General features: G+C 39.3%; 3 protein-coding genes across 3 annotated transcripts; 1 reads left to right on the forward strand and 2 right to left on the reverse strand.

The window, feature by feature from the left end:
• The first annotated feature begins 844 nt into the window (after positions 1 to 844).
• On the forward strand, positions 845 to 6912 carry tspan3a (tetraspanin 3a). The gene is made up of 7 exons (XM_050072765.1): positions 845 to 1033; positions 4036 to 4227; positions 4528 to 4602; positions 4756 to 4857; positions 4989 to 5141; positions 5247 to 5330; positions 6681 to 6912. The coding sequence occupies exons 1-7, from the start codon at positions 971 to 973 to the stop codon at positions 6771 to 6773; spliced, it is 762 nt and encodes a 253-aa protein (XP_049928722.1). The 5' UTR covers positions 845 to 970; the 3' UTR covers positions 6774 to 6912.
• A 2430-nt stretch (positions 6913 to 9342) lies between these two features.
• Positions 9343 to 19966, reverse strand: pstpip1a (proline-serine-threonine phosphatase interacting protein 1a). The gene is made up of 15 exons (XM_050072763.1): positions 19825 to 19966; positions 16985 to 17085; positions 16817 to 16891; positions 16648 to 16682; positions 16440 to 16546; positions 16252 to 16314; positions 15661 to 15765; positions 13882 to 13927; positions 13215 to 13294; positions 12584 to 12682; positions 12378 to 12474; positions 12137 to 12221; positions 11934 to 12019; positions 10084 to 10181; positions 9343 to 9997 (listed from the first exon to the last, which is right to left on the reverse strand). The coding sequence occupies exons 1-15, from the start codon at positions 19852 to 19854 to the stop codon at positions 9866 to 9868; spliced, it is 1239 nt and encodes a 412-aa protein (XP_049928720.1). The 5' UTR covers positions 19855 to 19966; the 3' UTR covers positions 9343 to 9865.
• On the reverse strand, positions 19488 to 23864 carry rcn2 (reticulocalbin 2). The gene is made up of 8 exons (XM_050072764.1): positions 23783 to 23864; positions 23196 to 23336; positions 22999 to 23101; positions 22712 to 22908; positions 22514 to 22627; positions 22303 to 22396; positions 21768 to 21907; positions 19488 to 20701 (listed from the first exon to the last, which is right to left on the reverse strand). The coding sequence occupies exons 2-8, from the start codon at positions 23334 to 23336 to the stop codon at positions 20558 to 20560; spliced, it is 933 nt and encodes a 310-aa protein (XP_049928721.1). The 5' UTR covers positions 23783 to 23864; the 3' UTR covers positions 19488 to 20557.
• Positions 23865 to 24523: the final 659 nt, after the last annotated feature.

The following is a 24523-nucleotide window of genomic DNA, read 5'->3' on the forward strand; positions in this document are numbered from 1 at the left end:
ATTTTGTGCCTCTTTGTAGTCATTTTGTGTCTCTTTGTGGTTGTTTTCCCCCTTTTTGTTGTTATTTTGTGTCTCTTTGTCGCCTTTTTGTGTTTCTTTGTGGTTGTTCCCCCGTTTTGTAGTCATTTTGTGTCTCTTTGTAGTCATTTTGTGTCTTTTTGTAGTTATTTTGTGTTTCTTAGTGGTTGCTTTCCCACTCTTGTAGTTATTTTGTGTCTTATTGCAGTTCCTTTATATCTCTAAGTGATCATTTTGAGTCTCTTAATGGTTTGCATTAATTTGAGTGACATTTTGCAGATCAAGGTCAGGGGGGCCCTGACACTTTGGGCCCATTCAGTAACCCACTGATCATAAGTATAAATCACAGCATATGTGCATATATGGAGTGCACATATTCATTATTGTTTTCCCTAGTATCTTTTTCCACTATAAATGACCTTATCTCTGCATTCCTACCTGACACCAGTATGCCTCATTATTAAGGCTGTGTAATCTGACCTGTGGTCCCAGAGTGGTGATAGTGGTGGTACTGATACCCAAAAATGTTTTATGTATAAGGGACAAGTAGGTAAAAGTCAAGTCACATTTTCCACCATTAGATGTCAGTAAAGTAGGTCAATCCAGTTGCCATATTGATTACATTTAACTTACTTTTATTTTTAATAGTTGATTGCATATATAAGGCTGACAGTTAATTACAGAAAATATTGCATACAGCATATTGTGGTAAGAAGACCAAATCATTTGTGTGTGGATCATTTGTTGTTGTGTGTGGGCGTGTGTGGGCGTGTGTGTGTGTGTGTGTGTGTGTGTGTGTGTGTGCGTGTGCTGGTGGCGCTGCGTCGCTCCGCCGGTGCAACCAGATCCAGTGACACAGCGCTGGGATGAGTGTTGCAGCTGGCCGGGACATGTCTGAGTAGAAACCTGCTTGTTTATCCAACACCTACAGCATTAAACCCCCGTGTCAAAGATGGGGCAGTGCGGCATTACATCGTCAAAGACGGTCCTGGTTTTCCTGAACCTGATATTCTGGGTAAGTTGGACGTTTTGCGACAGTTTGAAACGTGCGTCACTAGCTAACGTTAGCATTGTGTATTTAGCTATGTTAGCTTAGCTGTGTGTGTGCAGTCAGCTGCTCCGCTAGCTGCTGCAGCCGACCTTTGTTTAACCAGGGAGGGATTAGTTTGAGAAGCAGCAGGAAAGACATTATGCAAGGTAAATTTACTTTTAAGGTTTAATGATTTACAGATAACACGGCATTGTTAAATGAAGCACCTGTCATTACGTTTAAGAGTATAAAAAAGACCATTTGCTAGCTTAAAAATGTAGTGTTGTCACTGTTGGAATGTAGCTAAGCTAAGTAGGATATATTTACTCAAGTACTGTGTTGAAGTACAATTTTGAGGTACTTATACTTTACTGAAGTATTTTCATTTTATGCTGTTTTCTACTTCAACTCCACTATGTTGGAGGCAAATACTTTTTACTTGATGTATATAATTAATAGCTTTTATTAGTTACTTAACATAAGTCAGTTATATGTTATTATTGGTCAAGCTATCCATTAGTATATAAAGCAGTTAAAATTAGCCCCACCTTTACCAACTGCAATATTAAACATTAATGCATCACTTTAATTAATAATAATCCAGTAATATATTATAAAATAATATGAAACTGGACATGCTTCAAGATTATTTTGATGCTACAACTTTTTTACTTTCATTAAAGCAGGATTTTCATTACAGGACTTTTTCCTTGGACAAGAGTATTTTTGCACTGTGGTACTTCTAATTTAAAGAAGTAAATGTTCAAAATATTTATTCCACCACTGCATGCTTATATTGACTGACTCATTTTTATTTGTGTCATGCACACTTACATGTGTCCAGCACTCATGGGTTTGCAAGACACCATTACAATGATGTTGCAATAACAATCAAAAGTACAAGTCATCTAACTACTCAGTCCAGAAACTGAATACTCTGCCTTCTATCCCAGGCCTGGCAAAGAAATTCAGTCACCAAAAGGGTTCCCCTTTCTTAAAAACAATTTTTTAATGATCATAAACTAAAAGAAATAGACATAGATAGAGGTCACCCTACTGAAAAGTACATTCTTTATGTCTTCATATACAGGACAGTGAAACAAGAAGTGAACCTCATACTCAACTTCACCGCAATTACACAACAAATAAATTCTGTCCTCCTCTGGGGTGGCATTAAACCTTCCAGTCTCTAAGGCTTATTGTAACGCTCCTGAGTGCAGCTGTGCACACAAGGATCTTTGTCTATTGTTTAGATTATTATACTTCACCTAAGGTACCACACATTTATGATATGCTGCAGTACTGTACTACTAATCTACTCAGTAGTATATAAAGTATCTAAACTCAGCTAAACATTGATGAACTACAAAATCAAGATACTATAAAATTCTGTAATAATATAATGAATGAATAATTTTTAGTTTGGTTACATACATGTGGAGAAACAAAGATTATTTCACACAAATTTTCTCACAGTCAGTAAACGAAAAAGGAAGAGGGTGAAGCTTCAGGCTTATTTTTGCCTGTCCTATATCAACCAAAGTATAACCTTGAATATCAACAATACCAAAGAAAGGAAATAAATTAATTAATAGGTAAATACACTATACTCTAAATTATAATCGTCAATTATTCTACATTTCAATCATTTTACATTATAATCTGTAATCATTTTAACACTTTGAAATTAGCTATTCTGCAAAATTTGGATTTTTACTTTTGATACCTTAAGTAAGCTACAGTTTGCTGATGAAACATGTACATTTAGTGAAGTAACATTTTGAACTCAGGATTTGTAATGTTTATTTTTGGACTATGGAAGTTCTACTTTTACTCAAGTAAAGAATCTGAAAGCTTCTGTCAACGCTGAGTAATCACTGGTTTTTTTTTTGTTTTGTTTTGTTTTTTAAGATATTTTTTGGGGCATTTTTTAGCCTTTCATTGACAGGACAGACAAGCGTGAAGGGGGGAGAGAGAGAGGGAGTGACATGCAGCAAAGGGCCACAGGCTGGAGTCGAGCCCGGGCCGCTGCGGCAACAGCCTTGTACATGGGGCGCCTGCTCTACCACTAAGCCACTGACGCCCCAACTGTCACTGTTTTGACCTTCCTTAAATTTACTTGCAGCAGATAATATGATTCAGCTATACATGTTTATAATTGCATAATACAAGAAGACAGCTTACTTAATCCAGTTCAAAATACATTTTTAAGTAAGTTGTTCATCTCATTTTGACAAAAAGCCCTCAGGTCATTCTGGTAAACTGCAGGTTCACTCACTCTGAGTAACAATGCTGATCACAGATGTTTAATATGTCTTCTGTGACTCCTTTGCACACATGCATTAAAGCAAAATGTACTTTAAATAATAAGTACTTTCATATCCACCTGTATACTACTAAGCAGAGTTGGAAATTAACTTTTTTTTGTCACCAGACACTCAGGAGATTACTAGTGTGTTTTGGATGTAAAGTCTGAACATGCAAAGTAACTGTTGGGCTGAGGTACTGGTACTCAATACCTTAAAGATAGCAATCTAAATAACCCTGTATTAAGCGGGATCGAAACTTCTCCAGTCAAACAATACCTGAAATTCAGTCCTTTTTGTATCTATACATTGTGTATGCACAAAACCAGGCCTGAAAGAGGCAAACCAGAAGTTGGGATCTATGAAAACCACATTGACGGCAGAATGTTCTCACCTGTAGGGAAACTCTCACTCGTGTATGAACATTTTGGAGACGGGGGAAATTAATGACACAGATGGTTAGGTGGTGAATTGAAGCCACATGGTAAAAATTGAATGCAAGAGACATCATTATATGTATAATGATTCCTCTCACACGTTTAACTTCACTTCATAAAAGCAAGTAAACATGTTTTTTCCCCCCCACTGTATGATCTTATCTTTTTCACTGTGTGTTACTACTCGCTTCCCCTTTCTGTAGAGGCTCGATTGAATTTTTTGAATTTTTTTTGTCACCCACAGGCCGCCGCTGGTATCCTGTGCTATGTTGGAGCCTATGTCTTCATCACATATGATGACTACGATCATTTCTTTGAAGACGTGTACACGCTCATCCCAGCAGTGACCATTATTGCAGTCGGAGCCCTCCTTTTCATTATTGGGCTCATTGGATGCTGCGCCACTGTGAGGGAGAGCTACTGTGGTCTCACTACGGTCAGTAAACCAGTTCAAAAGTTTCCCCTTGTATAGTGAGCTTTAAAACATGATGAAGAGGAAAGTGGGGTTTCAGGATGCATTACAGCAGTGCATAAACATATTAAATTTGACAAAAGCATTTGTCATATTTAATCAGATGCAACAGAAATACAAATCTTAAGAAGCTATCAAAGATTTTAAATAACTGCATATAGTATTTTGTCTAACTAGAACACACCAAAGTGTCAAACAGTCCACTTTTTACTTAAATGCATGTTAGTTTTTCAAAGTGTCTGTATCTTGAAATTCAATCAACAGTTTGTCATCATCCTCCTGCTGGTTTTCATCACGGAAGTGGCGGTGGTGGTTCTCGGATATGTTTACAGAGCAAAGGTGAGAAAGTCAAATGCAAGCCAGTACATGTTTATTTTTGTCTTGGCCTTATTTGATGCACACCTTAATCTGCTTGTGTTCAGTCATGCAGGTTTGTACAGTTCAAGATGTGTCATCACATATTTTTGTCTCACCCTTCTTAATCATCGGCAGGTTGAAAATGAAGTTAATATTTCTATCAAGAAAGTGTATGATGAGTACAACGGCACCAACAGCAATGCCCAGAGCCGTGCCATCGACTACATTCAGAAACAGGTGAGGACAGAAATTCTGTCTCCTCTTTAAATCATATATTGTTGTTGTTTTACCTTCATATTTCTGTTGGAATTGCTTTGACTGAGCGGGTAGTTGTCAGTAAACTCAAGTTTTTGTTTGGATTTTCACAGCTTCAGTGTTGTGGGATTCACAATTACTCAGACTGGCAGAACACACACTGGTACGAAGAAACCAAAAACAACAGCGTACCCATCAGCTGTTGCAAAAGTAACATTGGAAGCTGCACGGGGTCTCTTGCTCATCCTGAAGAGCTCTACCAAGAAGTAAAATAACCTTTAAATGTGTCAAGTTTTCACACCAAACACCTCTAATGTTTAAAGAGAAGTGACTTGTATGTTAGAACTTACTCTGTGTGTGTGTGTGTGCAGGGTTGTGAAGCTCTGGTTGTGAAGAAGTTGAAGGAGATCATGATGTACGTCATCTGGACTGCACTAACATTTGCTGCCATCCAGGTATGTAACTTTCACATCACCAGTTTTCTGTAGAATTTTTCTTCTCTTTTTTGCCGGACCTTTGCCGCAATTACTGTAATTCTATAGGATGAGCAACAAGCTCCCAGATGAAGTAGTGAAAGGATGAGTTTGTTTAAACTTACAACATGTACATCATTTTTCTACATGCCTGAGAAGATCGATATTACTGTCATGTCTGTGCGATAAATATGAAGCTACAGCCAGCAGTCAATTAGCTTAGCATAAAGCTTATCTTAGCACTGCACCTGGCTAAGGTCCAAATCATAGGTTCTGCACCTGCATCTCTGCGAGGGTCTACTTTGTTCCACATGACGTAACTGTCATTATCCACCTATGTTCGCAAGGGTTTTTTTGTGACCACAAGGACTGTATGTACAGCAACAGCACTAGCTACGCAGTGTCTTGTACCACACTCCAGTCCAGTCCAAAGCACTGCAGTCAAGCCAGCTACACCCACTGCACTGCAGCGAAATTACTTTTAAGTTTGATATTCAACAGATATTCACTCCAACCTCAGCGGCGTCTTCTTAGTTTCAGTTTCACCTGATGATGGCAGTAGGAGGACATTAAGTTTACTCAAGCCCTCCTGTCTACTGCTGGGTGCTGACCCTGGCCCTAAATTGCGCCATGAATGGAACCATGTGCATGTCCCTGTGACCTTAGCTGTCCATGGACGTTCAATGCGGGGGGTTTGTCTGAGCCTTAAGAAATAGTCCAGCTGCTAGCACCCCATAAACAACAACTTGGTTTTTTTACACTGTACAAACATATCTATATGCAACCCTACCATATTTATCATCTATACTGGTAACCTGTTTTGGCTTTGTATATTTGGATTGCACCTTACTGTCATCTAGTTATTATAAATTTGCACCCATGCTGTTCAACTTTGTATTGCACATGCTGCACAATGTTCTTCGTGAATAAATTTTAATCTTCCTGTATCTCATCTTTTTAAACAACTAGATATACTGTGTTAATTAGCTGTTAGGTGGATTTTATTGCCTGGTAACAGAGGCAGCTGTTTTCCTCATCTTGTTTTTGTGCTATGCTAAGCTAACGGTCTCCTGGCTACAGCTACATATTTACCATACAGACATGAGAGTAGTATTGATCTTCCCATCTAACTCACAGCAAGAAAGCTGGAATGCAAATAAGTCTGTTTCCCAGAATCTCACTGTTAGCATTATAATACTTAAGTCCAAAAAAATAGTGAGTTACAGCTCTACAGTGAGGCCCAAACATTTATAAAGGGTTGTAAGTGGCTAACAACTATAAAAAGGTTTTAACACCAAGAACACTGATAATGTGTGTGTGTCTGTTTTCCAGATGCTTGGGATGCTGTGTGCTTGCGTCGTGCTGTGCCGCAGAAGCAGAGATCCTGCCTATGAGCTCCTCATCACAGGGGGCACCGTGGCGTAAAGGAGAACTCATTCTCACCATAACACACTTTCAGAAGTAACGTCGGTGAGAGCATGAAAATAATCTATTACCACACTAACCTTAAAACACCAACCACACTAAAGATATATATTTTACCTTTGTTTGTTTTGTTTTTTTTCCAAAAAAGCTGTAGACCAAATTCTTTAATGGTCAATGTAAATGAGATGTAGAGAGCGTTCTGTTGTCTCCGAGGATGAGGGTGTAAGACCTCATCCTATGTACGGAGTAAAATGTGGACAGGGTAATTTCCTCATATGTTAGTTTGCACTATGTGTATGGCTTTGAATATTTTGTATTTAAATCTGTCCTGAAAGACTGTATAATTTTACCTTTTACCTTCACTACTACTACTGCTATTCTGCTACTACTACTACTACTACTACTACTACTACTACTACTACTACTGCTCAGTTTTGGTTAAAGCACCTCACCTTCACCAGCAGTATTCTGTGACACCACAGCCCAGGCCAACAGCAAGTCACTACGTGTAAACTGTTTAACTCTACTGGCCTTGGCTTACCTGGTCTTTCTTTTGAGAATCAAACCTTTTAATCCCCCTCAGTATGTGGGATTTTTCAAGTAGTACTGCTTACTTAAGTCCAGATAGACTTTGTCCCATAGCTGTTTTGTTTGTTTTTGTCTCAACAGTCTACTGATGGTAGTTTTAGAATTTGATTTGCTCATATGTAGCAATAGCAAAACTCAAGAGTGTAAATAAAATGTGGGGAAAGTTTGAGATTAAATGACTGCTCTTTGACTCTTTTAATTTCACTGACAGAAATGTCACATCTTAACAAAGAGATAATATTGTTCCACCAAATGTGATTTTTCTTTTTCAGCCCAGACAAAGCTCACATTCACTGCTGAACAAGTGAACTTGGTCCCAAAAAAAGAGAGGTCAAAGTTCAGTTGTTTCCCATGAGAGAGGTCCACACATTCAGCCAGATGCTTTGGTCTGTGTCTAATCTTTTATGCTTTGTAGCTTTTCGTCATCTCACTAGGTTCTAGGTTACCGTGCGCACAAAATGAAACTAACAAAATTAAAATATAACTGACGGAAATCAGTACATGTAGTTGCATCTGCCTCTGAACATTCTGTGACCACAGGGCAACCAGTGTGGACCGTTTTTAGCCCACACGTTTAAAATGGTGATAAATAGACTCAGCTTTGGTTACTTCATCAACGCTGCAATGTGTCACTTGTTGCAGAGAAACCAGATATGTTTGAACCACAGAGCAGACTGCTCAGCCACATGACCCAAGAATAGTGCCCGGCTGCATTTGGATTGTTCTGCTTCTCGGGTAATACACATTAAGAAGAGCGAGAATAAAATGAAGCAGTAATGCCAAATTGTTTCCTAAACGGAAAAATTCAGCCACAAAATAACCATTTGTATATCACATAGTCGTGCTATGTTAGCTTGAATTTGTGAAGGACTCTTTTTTTCACATGCCTCCACAGAAAACAGCAAACATTGATTGATTAGGGTCAGCGTTCAACAGCAGAAAACTTTTATCAAATCATCTTCTCACAAACTCCCAAGCAATTCATGCAGTATAAGTCTCATTAATCCAGCCGTATGCTCAGCACTTTTGCTTCGCACAGTGTGATTTTGCAAAGTGAGACATGCTTCTGGATCAACATCCCACATTGCGTTCCTGGACCAACATTGCAATCAGCCAATCACAGTCCACTGACATCATCAGTGTGCTAAAATTCCTTTGTGCCTCTTCTGAGCTGTTTTCCATATTGAAGTTAGTACAATTTAACAAAATCCTTAGTTACACTGAACCAGTAAACTAGCCAATAGGCTAGAATTTTAGGGAGTTAGCTTTCTAAGTATGTAGGTTATGCTAACCAGTTAGCTTGCCAATAGCCTTAATTATAGTAAACTAACAAAGATAGAAGGATAATATTATGTTCAGCTGGAAATACCTGCTATTAACACATTTTTACAGCCTACTTTCTCAGCAAGCTAACTCGCTAACCCTGCAGCAGCTCATAAGGATTTTGTTCAATTGTAATAATTTCAATTTGGAAAACTAGTTCAGACAAAGCACAAAATACTTTTTAAAGAAGCACAGGAGCAGCACACAGATGATGTCAGAAGGCTGTGACTGGTTGATCACAATGTTGATCAGGAACATGTCCTACTTGGCAAAGTCACTTTGTGCCAGTACTTCCCAAACACATGCATTTTCGCAAAAAACCTTCGCAAAAAACTCCTGTACTAAGGGTTTTTTGGTGAAAATGCGTGTGTTTGGGAAACACCGAGCATATGACTGGATAAAAGAGACTTAAATTGTACTGCACGGGTTGTGTGAGAGTTTGTAAACTCATATTTTGATGTAGTTTTGCTGTTGTTAAATGTGGCCCCCAATCAGTAAATCAATATGTTCACTGTTCGTCCTGGAGGCATGCAAGAAAAACAATGTTTTCTCCACGCATTCAAGATAACACAGCACGACTAATTGATCTACAAATGATAATTTTGTGGATAAAGTATTCCATTAAAAATGTCTGTCATGATAAATAAATACAAATAAATGCCCATTTACAAATAATTCTTATTAGCATTCAGAATAGAAACAATAACTACACATAGAAATTATATACAGGCCAACAATAGAAATCAAACACTGCACAGATACACAAGAATACAACAGTATATGAATAAACTTAGTGCAACGATCTCGTGCAACAGATCTCTTAATCTCCCAGCTGTCAGTGGTATGAGGAGCACTCAACACACCAGCAACGAGGGCAAAGTCATATGAATATGTGCCATAGCAATAAATAAATCGTCATTCAACACTGCCCTGAGCTACTGTATGTGACAACCCCTATCCGAAGGATAACAAGACAAACGGGAACAGTCAGCTCCTCAGTCACATGATCTCTGTCGCAGTGTCTGTCATGATGCCACCATATCACAGGTGGAGAGTTTGACATTTTAAATCCTACTTATAGGGGCTTTAACGATACATGCAACACAAATATGAACATCAGATAAGGGAGTTTGAAATGACAATGCCTTTACAAAATATTACATAAGGAATATCAGGTAAACTCATTCTTTGGCAAGGTAAGAGCCCGGGACCAATCCAGTGAGGCCGTTTCTGCTCACTGTCCACCAGCCGTCATCACCTTGTTCTATGACGACCACAACGTCCCCGACGGACACAGTGAGCTCATCGTCCCCCTGAACAAAGAAAGAAACATTCAGTCAACAGATAAACCTCAAAATAAATAATTAGAACATGTAAAGTGTCTCATGTTGGAGCTGACCTGTGCCTCGTAGTCGTATATGACCTGGTACCCCTCACTGCTCAGCTGGGAGTCCTGACAAGTATTAACGGAGGCATATACTCCGTCTGATGTCTCTGCTGAGGAGTTTTGACAGGACATAATCAGCACTGGTTTACTTACTGTGTGAAGCTGCACGTAATTTGCAACTTTCTGCCCAAACCAGCGACTAAGCTGATAGTAAGACATCTCAGTAGATCATTGGCAAGCTGAACAAACGGTTTGATAGTGGTGGTGTAAAGCTTTTTTTATCTAATGTACCCTGTAAGCCCTTCATCAAAACCACCTGTCACGTGTCAAATGTGTTTACTTGAACTGACTATAACTTGGATGTTATTTTAATGTAAAAGTGAATACTGTTACGATACTTATTTTGGTACAAAACGTGTGGTCCTGCAACTCTTCATGTGTAGGCTAAACCCATTTTTGCCTGCAACAGAAATCCTGAATTTCCCTTTGGTGGAAGTGTTCTTAAGGTTTGCCAAAATACAAATCAGAGGAAATTTTCAAACGTGGTCAGACTGTTGGCCGAAAAGTGAGTTTTTGTTACCATACTATATTTAGTCTGTGGGCACATGGGACTTCTGTGGTTTTTATATATATATTTCATTATATTTTAGGAAAAAAAACAGTAGTCCCATGTGCCCAAAGACTAAATATAGTTTGATAAGAAAATGGCTGTATCTCAGAAACTACAAGGAGCACAATAACGTATTTGGTATCTATGAAATCACAAGTTAAATATCTAATATATATGCACATATGCAGCGTAAAAAAGTCACATGCAAGTCATTTAGTAAACACAGAGTTTGCATTTTTCCCCATAAATCAAAAATCCTCATGTTGAGTATTTTATAAAAGTGTTTTGTTTTTTTCATTTTATCTATAAAGTTTAAAGTTATACTGCTAGATACTTGCTGAAAGTTTGATTGCAACAGTTTTCAAGACTTGCATATACATATATTTTGATCTATATTTCATTTATTTCTACAGGAAAGGAATTAAAAGTAACATTATTTGTTACAGTTAAAACTGGCCTGACTCGGTTAAGATCTGGTTTTCAGCAGGTTCCTGTTAAGCAACCAAAACATATTACAATTCAAAATGCAGAGGCAAAACAACAAAACATAGGCAGCTACACAGACACTGCAAAGTAGCGGACTGAAGTGGAGTGAGTAAACTTCAGACTAGTGTTACTCAATTTACAGCCTGCAGGCCAAATCTGGCCCATGATAGGGTGCTGGGTGGCCTGCTGACCATTTTCTAATTCACTATGAAAAGAAATTGATTCAGAAGGGGATTTTTTTGTACTTAAAATTTGAATAAGGTGCCACAGTTCATAAAAACATCTAAATAGAGCTTGTTCATTAAATTGAAAATAAAATAAAATGGAACTAGGGGAGGATCAAATCCTAGAAACACCCCTGCATACACCTCACCTATACAGGACTGCTGCGACTGGATTTGCCTTGTTTATTCATTTTATTTGATAAATATTATAATTAATGACGGAGGCCCCTGGCCGTGTACAAAGGTGGCCCCCCGGCAGGCATGTTTAGTTTCCCTATTTTAAACCAATCAGAACAAATGTGGCATTTTAAATCATCATATTAAATAAAGTATTTGGGTACATATAGGTTTGGGAACCTCACATAAATTTATAATCCTGTTTCCTGGACTACAAGGACCCTTACCTGTGAATCTCTAGAATAATAACTAAGTAAGTAACTTATAGTTGCTCCACACTTTGTGTTTCAAGAATCAAGTGGCTTTCACATTCCTATCTGTCACCATTTTGGAAATCGCAGTGTCACTTGAATGACTTTACTCACCTACTATACCAGTAGGTTGTGTGGCTGGTTCATTGATGCTGAGTTTGGATCCACTGGAACAGTTTGACTGCAGAAGATTTGAAAACCTGCAAATTGGGGAAAGTACTGAGTGAGACGAGGTTAAGTGAGGATAAAGGACACTGTAATCATAATTGTCACCATCTGTCATTTGGTAACAGTGCTCGCCATTGTGTAATCCTGACCTTTTCATCACTCCTACAAATCCAGCGCTGCCGTTTCTGTCATCCGTAGCATCCCTGTCGTAGTAACTTTCGTACTCGATTGGAGCTGTAAAGAAGCACCACTGAAATTCAGTTCACACAATCCATCATCTGTTTCAAAAGGTGTCAAACACTCAGCACAGCAGCTGAGCGATAATATTAAAATTTCCACCACGGAACATATTCAAATCGAAATCAGGAAAACCACAGGGCGGGTGCCTACCTGAGGGGGTCGAGCCGGTGCTTTTCATCTCCACAAAGCAGTTGTTATCAGTGGTGATGTCACACTTTTCCAGTATTTTCCTCACATTCTCGTAACACTGAAAGAGCAGTTTGTCAAAAGGTGAGTTTAAAACATACAGGACGGTATACTGGAGGGCTTTGCTGAGAGTCTGCCCCATACAGATGTGTGAGAACAGCTGCACACACCTCATCGTCATTCACACTCTGCATTGATAACTGGTTACAGTGCACCCACAAAGCATTCCTTAGTACACTGAGGCGGTCTTCTTCCTGCAGCTGAAACATCTGCAAAACAAGAAGACAGGAAAAACACTGAATAATCTTGGAAACACTGTATGTAAACTTCTGAAATATATTGATGCAACTGGCAATTTCTTGCACAACAGAAGCACCCAGCATGGCCTTTAGTCTCTGTGGATTATCAACTCAAACATTCATAGCTGTCATTAGAGTGATTTTTAATGCCTCATAGTTTTAAATGTATTATTATGTGTAATATTTTAACTGTTCCCTATGTGTATTATCTAGTGTTGCAAACTCCAGTTGACCTTTTTAATAGGGATGAATAAAGTACTTGAATGGCTGCTTCAGTTTTGTTGATGTTATCACATGTAGGAAAACTTTGTTGCCCGGAAACTCATTAGTGACTCACTTTAAACTCTGCTTATAGGAAGTATCGCACATCCTCATTGACCAAACAGGCCTCGGGTATTGCCACTCTTGGTCTAAGTCAGTACATTTTGAAATGCATCAAGCGGTAGTGTGCAATCCTCACTGGATAAATACAGTCAGAGGAGAAATACAGCTTATACTTTACCTCACATGTGCTGATGTGTGTCGACTCCCACTCTTGACGAATCCTGTCCAGCTGTTCAATGTTTGATTTGTACTGTTTCTCTGAAGACAAGTGAAATAATTTATTTTAATAAAAGAATAAAAGCACTTAAATAAAGTTTGAGGGTTTATTTATGTGCTGCCGTTAGCTCTATTTTTGGAATCCCTGCTAAAAGGGAAGGAAATGTAACCACCATCCTCAGAAAAAAAGAAAGTAAAAAAACATTCTGGTAAACCAGAATACCATGACAACACTAATCTGGAGAGAGTATGAGAGTGGGAGAGACTGTGTGGATGTGTGTGGAGAGAGTGGGAGAGGGAGAGACTGTGGGTGTGGAGGGGGGATGGAGAAAGACAGTATGAGAGGGAGAGACTGTGTTTGTGTGTATCTCTATTCATGGTTATTCATTTGTGTGTGAGATAAATCTGACTTTGAAAATTGGAAATGTATGGATTTTGATTTTATGTCATTTAGTGTTTGTGTGAGAGAGGGAGTGCGTTTGTAAGCACACATGTATAATGTGGCTCTTTGTAGTACCACAGTATTTTGTGTGGCTCTGACTGGTGGCCACCAATGTGGTAAACCATAGCAGCTTCCTACATGTAACGACAAGGTGCAGCATTTCACTTGACTTATTATTTGTCCTTACCAGCCTCCACTGCAGCTTCTCTGCACTGTTTAGATTTGTTGTTCATCTGAGAAAGAAAATACAAAATTACACATTGCCTTTATAGCTGTAAAACTGTAATTTTCCCCTGTTGAAGGAAATCTAGTTTATTGCGTAAGTGCTTTTCAACATAATCTTTGAATTTAACATTCTGATTCTTTGTGTCAAAAAAATGCAAAGACTGTGATGCTCTTTTTGTTAATTCAGCAGTGGCGCTCCTAGACATTTTTCATAGGGGTGGCTGAATGGGGCCACTGAAAATCTTGGGGTGGCACACCAAAACAAAAGTCATAACTGAAGTTCTATAGTGCTGTTGTAGTGTATAGGTTTGCTGAAAACAATATCAATATTGACAGTCAAGGAATTGCATATTGATGTACTTTGGTGTCTTATTTTACAGTTAATATTACTAATTATCTGATGTGCATAGACCAGTGCTTTTCAAACTTTTTGTGCACAAGGTACACCTGTGGACAGGCCACATGTCACACATTTGCAATTCTCACGTGCAAATGGTTACGAATACGTTCCCCAGTGAAGGAATTTTAAATTAAATTCAATTGCATAATATATTTTTATCTAGAGTTTGCCTCTTTATTAAGAAGTGGGTGCACAACATACTGATACAATCAATTAAAAATTCATTGATAACTTTTAGTACAGGGCCAGTTGAATATTGCAATAATAATGTGTGGTTATCACAATGGCACACCTGCATTGGCATCACAGCAAACCAGTGTGCCGCGGCACACAATTTGAGAACCACTGGCATAGACTAATACCAATGAAGTCAACATTTTGAGTTCCACAGCAGTGTTGTGTGTCTGTATATACAAATGGTATGCGATTTATTGATCTCTAGATAGGCTGGTTGTTCTTTTTCTTAAAAAGACAAATACAAAGCTTTATTTTGAAGGAGTACATAATCGTAAGGATTAAATCATTTACTGGGAACAAGCCAGCTCAGGTTGACTTTTCCCTACTGACTTATCATATTAACTCTCTCTAAATCAGTGGATACAGTTTTTTTAAGTGTCACATCAGCTGAGACAACACATTCTCACCCTGACCTCATTACATATTGACGTTAGGTCATAGACCTTCCACATCCAGATAGGATGTACAAGGTACCCTGGATGCATTGGTTGTTGACGTTTTGGGACACTGTCAAGTTTGACCTTAGTTGGCCTTATAATCTTGTGGGACAAGAGCATTGCTCTCTCGAGTGAGGGTCAGTGTGAATCCTTTTATCCCCATTCAAGTTAGCGGAGTGCTTAACTTGGAGTAGCCGGCTTGGACACCGGAAGTTTCTTGTGTGCTTGCTGTACAGGCCAAACAGTGCAGAAGTAGTGCCAGTCATCCAGGTTATTTTATGCATGGCAGTTTGACTTTTTTTTTTTTTTTTTTGCGCCACTGAACAACTTAAATAAGAATGACAGGGTGCCGCCTCCAATCCTGTATCCAGTTCTCTTTATACATCCAAGGTACGAACGAGCAGGAATTTGTGACACCATAACTACTTTGAAAACTAATCATGATCAAATATGTGACTCACACAAGGTGTAAAGTGGAAACTTGAAACCGCCAGTGCACTGTACACTGAGAGAAAACTTTTTCAGTGGAAAAAGGACATATTGTGTCTAGTGGCCTGTGGATAATTCATTGATTGGACGTAACAGCATGTATCGTTTTAGAAAGTCATTACTGAGTTGAAATCACTGCACTGGATCTCTGTTGAAGCAAACCACAGCACAGATTTACCTTCTCGATCTGTTTGGGAGTGGCCGTAGGAGCGTTGCCCATCTTCTCTGCAGTTTGCTCTGCCTCATCTGCCTCCTTGCAGCGCTGCTCGTAGGATCTTTTAGACTGGGAGGGAAACAGAACAGAAACCATCTGAAACTATAACACCCATGCTTTGTTTAACAGATCTTTGCTCTATGAACCCTTGACAGGAAAAGGGGGGGCAAGCTGTACTGAGAAAGAGGTATCTGCAGAAAAGACAAAGTACATCAAGTTAGACCTCACTTCCTTCTTCTGAGCAAAGAGAAGTATGAACTCAAGATCCTTAATGTGTTCATCACGCCAAAGTGTTATGACTGGCATGTACTTATTATCTTGCGAAACCATCTTCCTCTTGTACGCTAGGCTTATCTGTTAAGGTCTTTTCAGAATGCACTTCTTTAGTTACAAGCAGGATGTAGCTGCACTCCTGAATGCACGCATGCTGTTTACCACTGCCACAAATATATAAATAGTAGTATGAATACACTCACTGAAACTTTGTTAACAAGGGCCTGCAGGCACATGAGGTGTAATCACACAGATCATCATGATAATATGAATTGACCTTACGTCTATTGTTTTCTTGTAGAGGGAGACTTTTGTCTTCTGGACCTTCTCCATGATGACCTCAAACTGAGAAGTGAAGAACCACATAACATTGTCAACATCATCATAAAACCACACCCAGAGTGGCAGCTCTTTTTAGATTTCCTCCGTATGCAAACGAGAGAAAAAAGAAAAAAGCTGCTCACTGGTACCTTTTTTCTCTGTTCTTTCTGTCGCTCTCTAAACTGCTCCATTCTCTTCACCTCGTCCTTTAGGGCTGTAGACAGCTGAATGTGTGCGTTTCCTACATTTTCGATTTCTGAAAAATAACAAGACATACAAATAAAAACTCAGAACTGACTGAGAGATGTATGAAATACACAGGAAAAAAAAGATACAGGAAATATATCCTGTGCTTACGTGTTCTCATTTCATCAAAAGATGACCTCAAAGTGCTGTGAAGATAAAATGATGAATACATTTTACATGCACTGTTGTCTGCCAGTCATGCAGTGCAGAATAAATGCATTGCTTTGACTTATAAATATTAATAATGAGTATATCATTGTTCAGAAGCACAAACACCCACCAAATCTCATATAAACCTCCGGCCTTGCGGGCAATTGTGACCAGTTCCTTGCCATATTTCTCTTCTGCTGATGCCCTATATGGACAAAACCACATCAGATCTGAGTCACTTCACACCGTGGTCACAAGTTTTCATCAAGACCAATTCATCGGAAATTTGTGTGCCCACCTCATTTTCAAGAGCTCCTCCATGTCTTTACATGTTCGTCGACCATCATGGAGTCTCTGACTGATGGTCTCATACCCGATATTACTGATGAAGTCCGCTCCCTGGAACCATAATACGCATACTTTTAGTGATAAGAAGAAATGTTTACAGGGAATTGAGCCTTAATACAAACCACAAATAATGAGGAATAAAAGTCAATATTAGTTTCTTTAGCCAGAAAGATGACTGATGATTTAAATCAGGGGTGTCAAACTCATTTCAGTTCATAGGCCACATAATAGGTTGATCTCAAGTGGGCCGCAGCAGTAAAACCAGTGCATAATAACCAATAAATAACAACACAGTCAAATTATACCCTTTAATTTCTTTTAAAAGTACTTTCTGAAAATATTCTGAATCCATTCACAAAGCAGATGATGAACAGCCTGAGGTGTGATAAAAAGAATGAGTGCATTGTCAAACCATATGTGTAAGTTTTTCCACATTCAATTAGTCTACTACTACCTGTCATTACATGTGCATTTTTCCACACACTTACACACATGTTTAGTCATGCTGACATCACCACACCACACTAAAGTGGAAGCTATTGAGGAAGCAGGTTAAATTAACCCCTGCCTCGCAAACGTGAAAAAAAAGTGTTCAACTAATACTGTTATTAGGTAAAAGATTACACAGATTCTGGGATTTCAATGTACTGCAACATGTTGCCTAGTCCTAATTAAACGCCCAGTCCCTTTTACTAGCCTGGTGTTGCTACACATTTTGACAAATAAAGGCCTGGGGTCTCATTTATAAACATTGCGTATGCACAAAAACGAGGCCCGAAAGTGGCGTACACCACTTCCCATGCAGAAGTTGTGGTTTATAAAAGCAGACTTGATGGGAGAAACTTTGCCCCTCGCTTACAAACATTTTGGAGAAAATTGGCGACATAGATGGTGAGGTGGAAGCCTGATTGTTGAAATTATATAATATTTTTTGGTATTTGTCTGTACATACATTTCTAGTGTGGATCCTATGCACTGTTTTTAAATGAGACCCCTGGTCTGGTTGCCAAGCAGTTGTTTTTATAGATGCTCTTTGGATGTATAAAACCAGACTGTTGGCTACCCACTGGAGCTAACATTAGTTCACTGTTTAGATTGTGCATATGAATATAAATGTTTTATTTTTGTCTATATGGAGATGCTACACATCGTTAGCTCGGTTGATATCATTTTACTGAAACCATGAGCACCAGAGACAACCACAAGTTATTTAAATTCACCAGCATGATGGAAATACAAGTGGTGACTTCCTTTTTCTGAAGCTGTCATAACGTCAGAATGTGTCTCTTCCTTGATCACCCAGGAAGTGGTTTTTTTTTATGATAATTAAGTTATGACTATTGTTTTAACAGGATAAAGTGGTGTTGTGTTGGTGTGCCGTAAAACAAGTGTCATGACACATAATTGATATGTTATTCAAACCCTAATTTTTATACATGTGATATTCACACTGGTTCAAAAAACAATTGGATTGTATTCTCTGATCTTTGCTGAGCAAGAGTTTTGTATAAAAATGAATTAAAGGCTTGTCTCAAATATAAGCCTAAATGTTCATTATTTTTTCATGGAACTGTATTCTGGTCGGGGTGAAAAGCCTCTGAAACAGCCTTTTAAATGAAGTAGAGTATTCACTGTTTAACATGCTCCTAAACCTGTCATCTCTTAGCCTTCACAAGTGTATCACATTACAGTGCAAAGTCATCCAGTGGGCCATATGTCTGACACCCCTGATTTAAATGATAGATAACTGCAACTTTTACTTTGACACCTTGTGAGATTTTCCACGTAGAGGTATTATGGTGGTATCTCATCAAGGCAAATGGAAATTGTTACATGCTGCTGCTGCTGCTGCTGCTGCTGGGGTCTGAATGGAAACCAACCAAGTGGGAGAAGTACCAAAAACCCCCTTTCGTGTTGAAGTATTAATTTCTTGCTGAAGTTTGAGAGATGTGGAAGTGCACAAATCTCTGATGCTCGACTGCATTGTGACTGAGTTACATTTTAATTGATAGTCCTGATAGCAGGGTGAGAATGAAGAGGAAAAGGGAAGCACACGACTTCACTGTGTAAACCAAAGCCACAATAGAGCTGATTTTTGTTTCTGATCGGTCAGTTCCTGATGCTTTACTTACAGTTATTGTAAAAGAATTGTACAGAGTTAGCAAATGGTTACATGAACATTTTGAGTTGTGGTCTGCTGCGTTGTTGTCTGAGAAGGCGGTGAGAGGTGAGAAGACAAAAGGCACATCCAGTGCAGTAAGGAAGATGAGATTAGCCTGATTGACAGGAAACGCTGAACAATCTTAAGAACACTGTGACCACCATAACACTATTTTTAAAATCTTCTACTGAGACAGAGCTGTTTAGTTTGTGTGGCACACCTTGTTTTAGATAGATATTTTCACATACCCAGAGATTAAAAACAATTGTTTCGCTTATCAACACTGCAAACATTTCGAAAGTTAATGTTTTAATCCAAGCGACAATTCAGCACCTGTTCAGTGAGTTTCAGTGTGAGTCAAAGGAAAGACAGCAAAGAATATTACTCTAAAGACAGGACAGAGTGGTTAGCTAACTGTAGTCAGAGATAGGCTACAGATATAACTAGTAAATGATACAGTGATACTGTCCAGACAAAATGAAAAGCATAAATACAGTAGAAGTGGAATGATATCACCTCAAAACTCCAGTAAACATACTGAATACAACACTGACTTCACAGCTCAGTAACAAACAGTCAACTTAAGCTCTGAAAATAAACATCCTCCAAAAGAAGACCTACTAACTCACCCAAAAGGCATCTTTGAATTCTAATTTCATCTTGGCAGCGGTTAAAAAATAGTCCCCGTTGGAGAATCCACTCAACTTCAAGTCACTTTATAACGCCTGGCAGTGAGACAGGCTGTTGCTCGCTGCAACAAGTGAAACGGATCATGACACATTCAGGAAACCAGCCGCCAAACAGCAACACTCACTCACTTACTCATTTGATTTAAATGAGGAAGAGCTGCAACATGTCAACGGTTACCACAACTGGACTGAGACTCGTGTCAGTTCACTTTGGGCACATGTGAGAAGACAACTTATGATGACACAGTGACAGTTCAACAAAGCTGTTGAATAAATGTGATCAAAGCAAACTTAAATTTCTTGTGGTTACAAGCATGTTCCCAGTTCCCTGTTCTTCAGGATATGTGTGTGTGTTTGAGTGGACAAAATAACAGGAGTGGCTTGGGATATTATGCAATCCAATTTAACAGCATTGCAACAGGTACTAATTTGTTCAGACTTTGCTTACACAACACTGTGATCAGTTCAGAGGTGTGTAAGTGAGTCAGTGATGTATCATGCTTGTGTTGCAATGTGTGTTTTCCTGCCATTTAGTCCATAATCAATATTACAAATGATGGTTGACGGACAAGATCAGCAATGATGTAAATACACTGCAAGAACGTAAGTGCAACACAGGAAATAACATTACATTATCAATGACACATATAAGGAACTACACAAAAATATAAAGTTATAATTCATCGTGTGATACGTGCAGCTGTCTGCCGTAGTCTGTCACTTCACTGTTCATGAATGTTTCTTGGTTTTTCAAAACTTCAGCCACTGAGATCTTCCCATCTCCGTCAAGGTCCATTTCCTTGATGAGGTGAAGAGCCTGTTGATGACATGAGCAAAACAAGCAAACAGAAATCATCAAATAATCTGCCCTAGCACCATGGGGAGAAATTATATATAATCCTACCAAGCAACAGCTAAAGGAGCATCTATTTACTGATTAAAGAAGCAGTGGGTAGGATTTAGGGGGATCTATTGGCAGGAATGGAATATAATGCTCATTATTATGTTTCATTAGGAGGGTAAAATGCAGTGTGACATGGACAGCGGTTTGGTGTGGTGTCAGCATTGATACAGGCACTGTCATGGTGAAGAGGAAGTTGAGGCAAAAGGCAACGTTCTCAAGTTACCCATCCGTTTATGTTCCGATCTTCACCTGTGGTCAGACAGTGACAGTGACCGAAAGAATGAGATCGCGGATACAAGCAGCTGAAGTGAGTTTCCTCCGTTAGGTGGCTGGGCTCAGCCTTAGAGACAGAGCGAGGAGCACAGGCATCTGGAGGAACTCGTAGTAGAGCCGCTGCTCCTTCACGTCAAAGGGTCCAGTTGAGGGGGTTTGGGTATCTGATCAGGATGCCTCCTGGGTGCCTCCCGTTAGAGGTGTTCCAGGCACTTTCAACTGGTAGGAGGCCCTGGGGCAGACCCAGAACACACTGGAGGGATTATATATCTCTTCTGGCCTGGGAACATGTCGGGATCACCCAAGGGAAGGAAAGCATTGCAGGGGTGAGGGATGTCTGGAGTACCTTGCTCAGCCTGCTGCTCCCCAAATGAAAATGGATGGATGTTTTCGTGAGTTTATAATCACCTGAAACTAAGTATTGTTGTGGTCTCATTAGCTTAGAATGAGCCCTTCATATCGACATAGGCAACAGGTCTTTTTCCACAGAACCCGGCACGTTGCCATGTTTCTACGGTAGCCCAGAACGGACAAACCAAACACTGGCTCTAGAGAGGGCCTTTTGCATTGTTACCTTAAGTCCACTGTAGGTTCTACTTCCCTCAACTTTGAACTTCATGCCGCTAAATCCGACACACTGGTCCTTTAATATTTATCTATTATGCCATCAAAATCCGAGCAACACATTGGGACAGTTAAGTCTCACCTCTTCTCTTGCGGAGCCGTAGCTGTTAGGCGCAACCCAGCGGAGCTGCTCATCTCGATTCAACTTGCCATCCTTATCTTGATCATAGAGGTCTTTGAACCGCACTGTTTCTTCAATCTCCCACTGTGAAGGGGAATCCGCTGATGAGAGGAAAAAGTGTTACCACAGCTCAGGGGACGACAGCTGGTTATAGCAGAGGAAACTCCCAACAAACAGATCATCATCTATACCTTAAAATAATTTGTGGATAGTCTTTGCAATGCTGCTGGTTAGGAGTCTTACACTGTTTAAATGGAAAGACAGACTTTCTTTAACGTTCAGTTTATGGATTGGAGATCTTATGCATCATCTGACCACAGAAAAATTAGCTATGCCAGAAGAGGCTGTGCAGTCAACTTCTACACTATTTGGCAATCAGTTCTGGGTCTTGGAGAAAAGATGGGTGCCTCAGAACTTTCATATGTATAGATATAAAATTGCATCTTGTGTAATCTGGAAAAAAAATACTTTGAATACTTTGACTTTGTGGTCTTACCGTCACCACGGACATCTCCAATAAATTCTTTCAGGCTGATGAATCCATCCTTATCAGTGTCATATTCACTCAGCACATCTTCAATGGCAAAATCCTGTTTGGAAAAAAGGATAAATAATTTAATTCTAACATGAAATATGAAAATCACTCTTATAATGTGTGGAAGAATACATTATCATGTCAGGTTTTGCAGGAGCTATATTCATCTTACAGCCATGTGATCCACTTCAGACGGGTGGGTGAAGGCAAGAAACTCCATCACATTAAGCCCAGGAGTGCCGTTCACATCAGCAAAGTCAAAGCGCCTCTTCTCCTTCAGGTGGAGCTGATGGGAATGTGAGCCTGTGTTAAGGTACTACACATAACCAGGCTGTGGTTTCATGTGACAGGACAAATAAAGTATACTTACAAGTCTGAGAGATTCTTGCTCTGGATCATCCAGAACAGCGCTGTCATCCAAACTAATGAGCTGGTCATGAGCGACTATGTTGTATTCTTCCCACGTTACAACACCATCTTTGTTAGTGTCAAACTCAGGGAACCGTTCCTTTGCATCATCCAGGGCGTATTTCCTGTAGACCTGCTGAATCCACAGTGTGATCTCCTCTGGTGATAAAAACACAGCAGGCTGAGTATGACCTTGCAACACCTCTGTTTATCTTTGCCTTCTTCAAATGTAGAGAGACATACATCTACCTGAACTTAGCAGATTGTCACCATTCGTATCGATTCGCTTCACAATTTCCATCATCTTTTCCCTCTGTTCCTCTGGGCTGAGTTTCTTTAGCTCCTCAGTGTCCTAGATGGGCGTAAAATAAGCAGAGCAAAGAGTGAGCAGGTGATGAATGAAGAGGAGAAACTGGGCTGAAGAGTGTAAGAAAACATTAAGAAACCTCATCTCCCAGCAGGATGTTCATGTCATGTTCAGGGTTGTGCTGCTGGCCGGTGTAATGATCTTCATGGAGGTGTTTGTGAGAGCTGTGTGCAAATCCAAACTGAAGTACCAGCAACACCAACAACACAGAGGATGCCATCTGTTGAGTAACACAATTATTAAACTGTAAATGAAATGCAAACACTGACTACAAAACCATTGAGAACTCAGGTGCCACAACGCAACGGCGCCATCTTGTGGTCAGCTAGCGGAAGTTCGTACAAGCTAAACTTTCTGAGTCCTACATGATGATGAAAGCCGCTAAGCCTACCAAGAACAACAACAATAAGCTGACGAGAAGGGGCGACAATAACACAAAAAGCCTGTTAAAACTACTAGTTTCTATCTACTGTAGTTTTAATTCATTCCTGTTCCTGTTTGTGTTTGAGAAACACAGATGTAACGTTACATGCAGGCAGAATACAGGACGACATTAGCAGCGTTAGCCGAAATAACTAGACACCGTTATAGCAGACAGTCCACACAAGCCAGTGACAAAGTAGCTGCAAATAAGCTGATAAATTATAGAAATGAAGATGTTATTACCGTGGAAAGTCCTCCGTTCAAGTGTTGACAAAGTGCTACTCAGTCTAGAGGATACGTGCACTTCCGGCTACATATTCCAAAATAAATGTTTTCTTCTTCTGGTGTGTGTGTGTGTGTGTGTGTGTTACTTTTTTGTGAAATACCATAAAACTTCAATACATAGGTTATTATTTGCTTACATCACTGAAATCAAAGTGCATTTATTTGGGACAGGTGTCAATATGGGACAGGCCTTTAATTCCTTTCACACAAAACTATTACTCAGCAAAGATTAGAATCAAATTGTTTATTTAAATCAGTATGAATATTACTTACATAAAAATTAGGCTTAAGATAACATATCAGTTATGAACCATTCATTTTATCTAGCTCTGACAGAAAGAGCATCACAGAGAGTTATGGCACTCAATGATTCCAGCACATAGCGACACAACACCAGTTTATCCTGTTAAAACAATACTCACAACTTGGATTAATTTTTATGAAAAACCCTTTTGATTCTTTTGATCCGAGGACCCTTAGGCACAAAACAAATATGAATAACTTACAGGGTAATCGAGGAATGGACACATAGTTTGAGGTAGCAAATAACCTGGTTTTATACATCCAAAGAACTCCAAAGAAGAAGAAGTTTTTTTGCCAAAATGTGTAGCCACACCAGGCTAGTAAAAGGGACTGGGTGTGTAATTTGGACTAGGCTTTTAACTTAAGTTTTAGGGTAATACACTGTGTTGGGAAAGC

The sequence above is a fragment of the Epinephelus moara genome, chromosome 20, assembly GCF_006386435.1.
Source record: "Epinephelus moara isolate mb chromosome 20, YSFRI_EMoa_1.0, whole genome shotgun sequence".
NCBI lineage: Eukaryota > Metazoa > Chordata > Actinopteri > Perciformes > Serranidae > Epinephelus > Epinephelus moara.

Excerpts from the sequence above, each read along its gene's own strand:
- tspan3a (XM_050072765.1), top strand. The coding sequence starts at position 971 with ATGGGGCAGTGCGGCATTACATCGTCAAAGACGGTCCTGGTTTTCCTG. Across the intron at positions 4,228-4,527 it reads GCTACTGTGGTCTCACTACG|TTTGTCATCATCCTCCTGCT; the intron begins GTCAGTAAACCA and ends TTCAATCAACAG. Across the intron at positions 4,603-4,755 it reads GATATGTTTACAGAGCAAAG|GTTGAAAATGAAGTTAATAT; the intron begins GTGAGAAAGTCA and ends AATCATCGGCAG.
- pstpip1a (XM_050072763.1), bottom strand. The coding sequence starts at position 19,854 with ATGAAATTAGAATTCAAAGATGCCTTTTGG. Across the intron at positions 15,766-16,251 it reads TCTACAAGAAAACAATAGAC|TCTAAAAGATCCTACGAGCA; the intron begins GTAAGGTCAATT and ends TTTCCCTCCCAG. Across the intron at positions 12,683-13,214 it reads CACACATCAGCACATGTGAG|ATGTTTCAGCTGCAGGAAGA; the intron begins GTAAAGTATAAG and ends CTTGTTTTGCAG.
- rcn2 (XM_050072764.1), bottom strand. The coding sequence starts at position 23,336 with ATGGCATCCTCTGTGTTGTTGGTGTTGCTGGTACTTCAGTTTGGATTT. Across the intron at positions 22,909-22,998 it reads TGACAATCTGCTAAGTTCAG|AGGAGATCACACTGTGGATT; the intron begins GTAGATGTATGT and ends TTTTATCACCAG. Across the intron at positions 22,628-22,711 it reads AGCAAGAATCTCTCAGACTT|CTCCACCTGAAGGAGAAGAG; the intron begins GTAAGTATACTT and ends CATTCCCATCAG.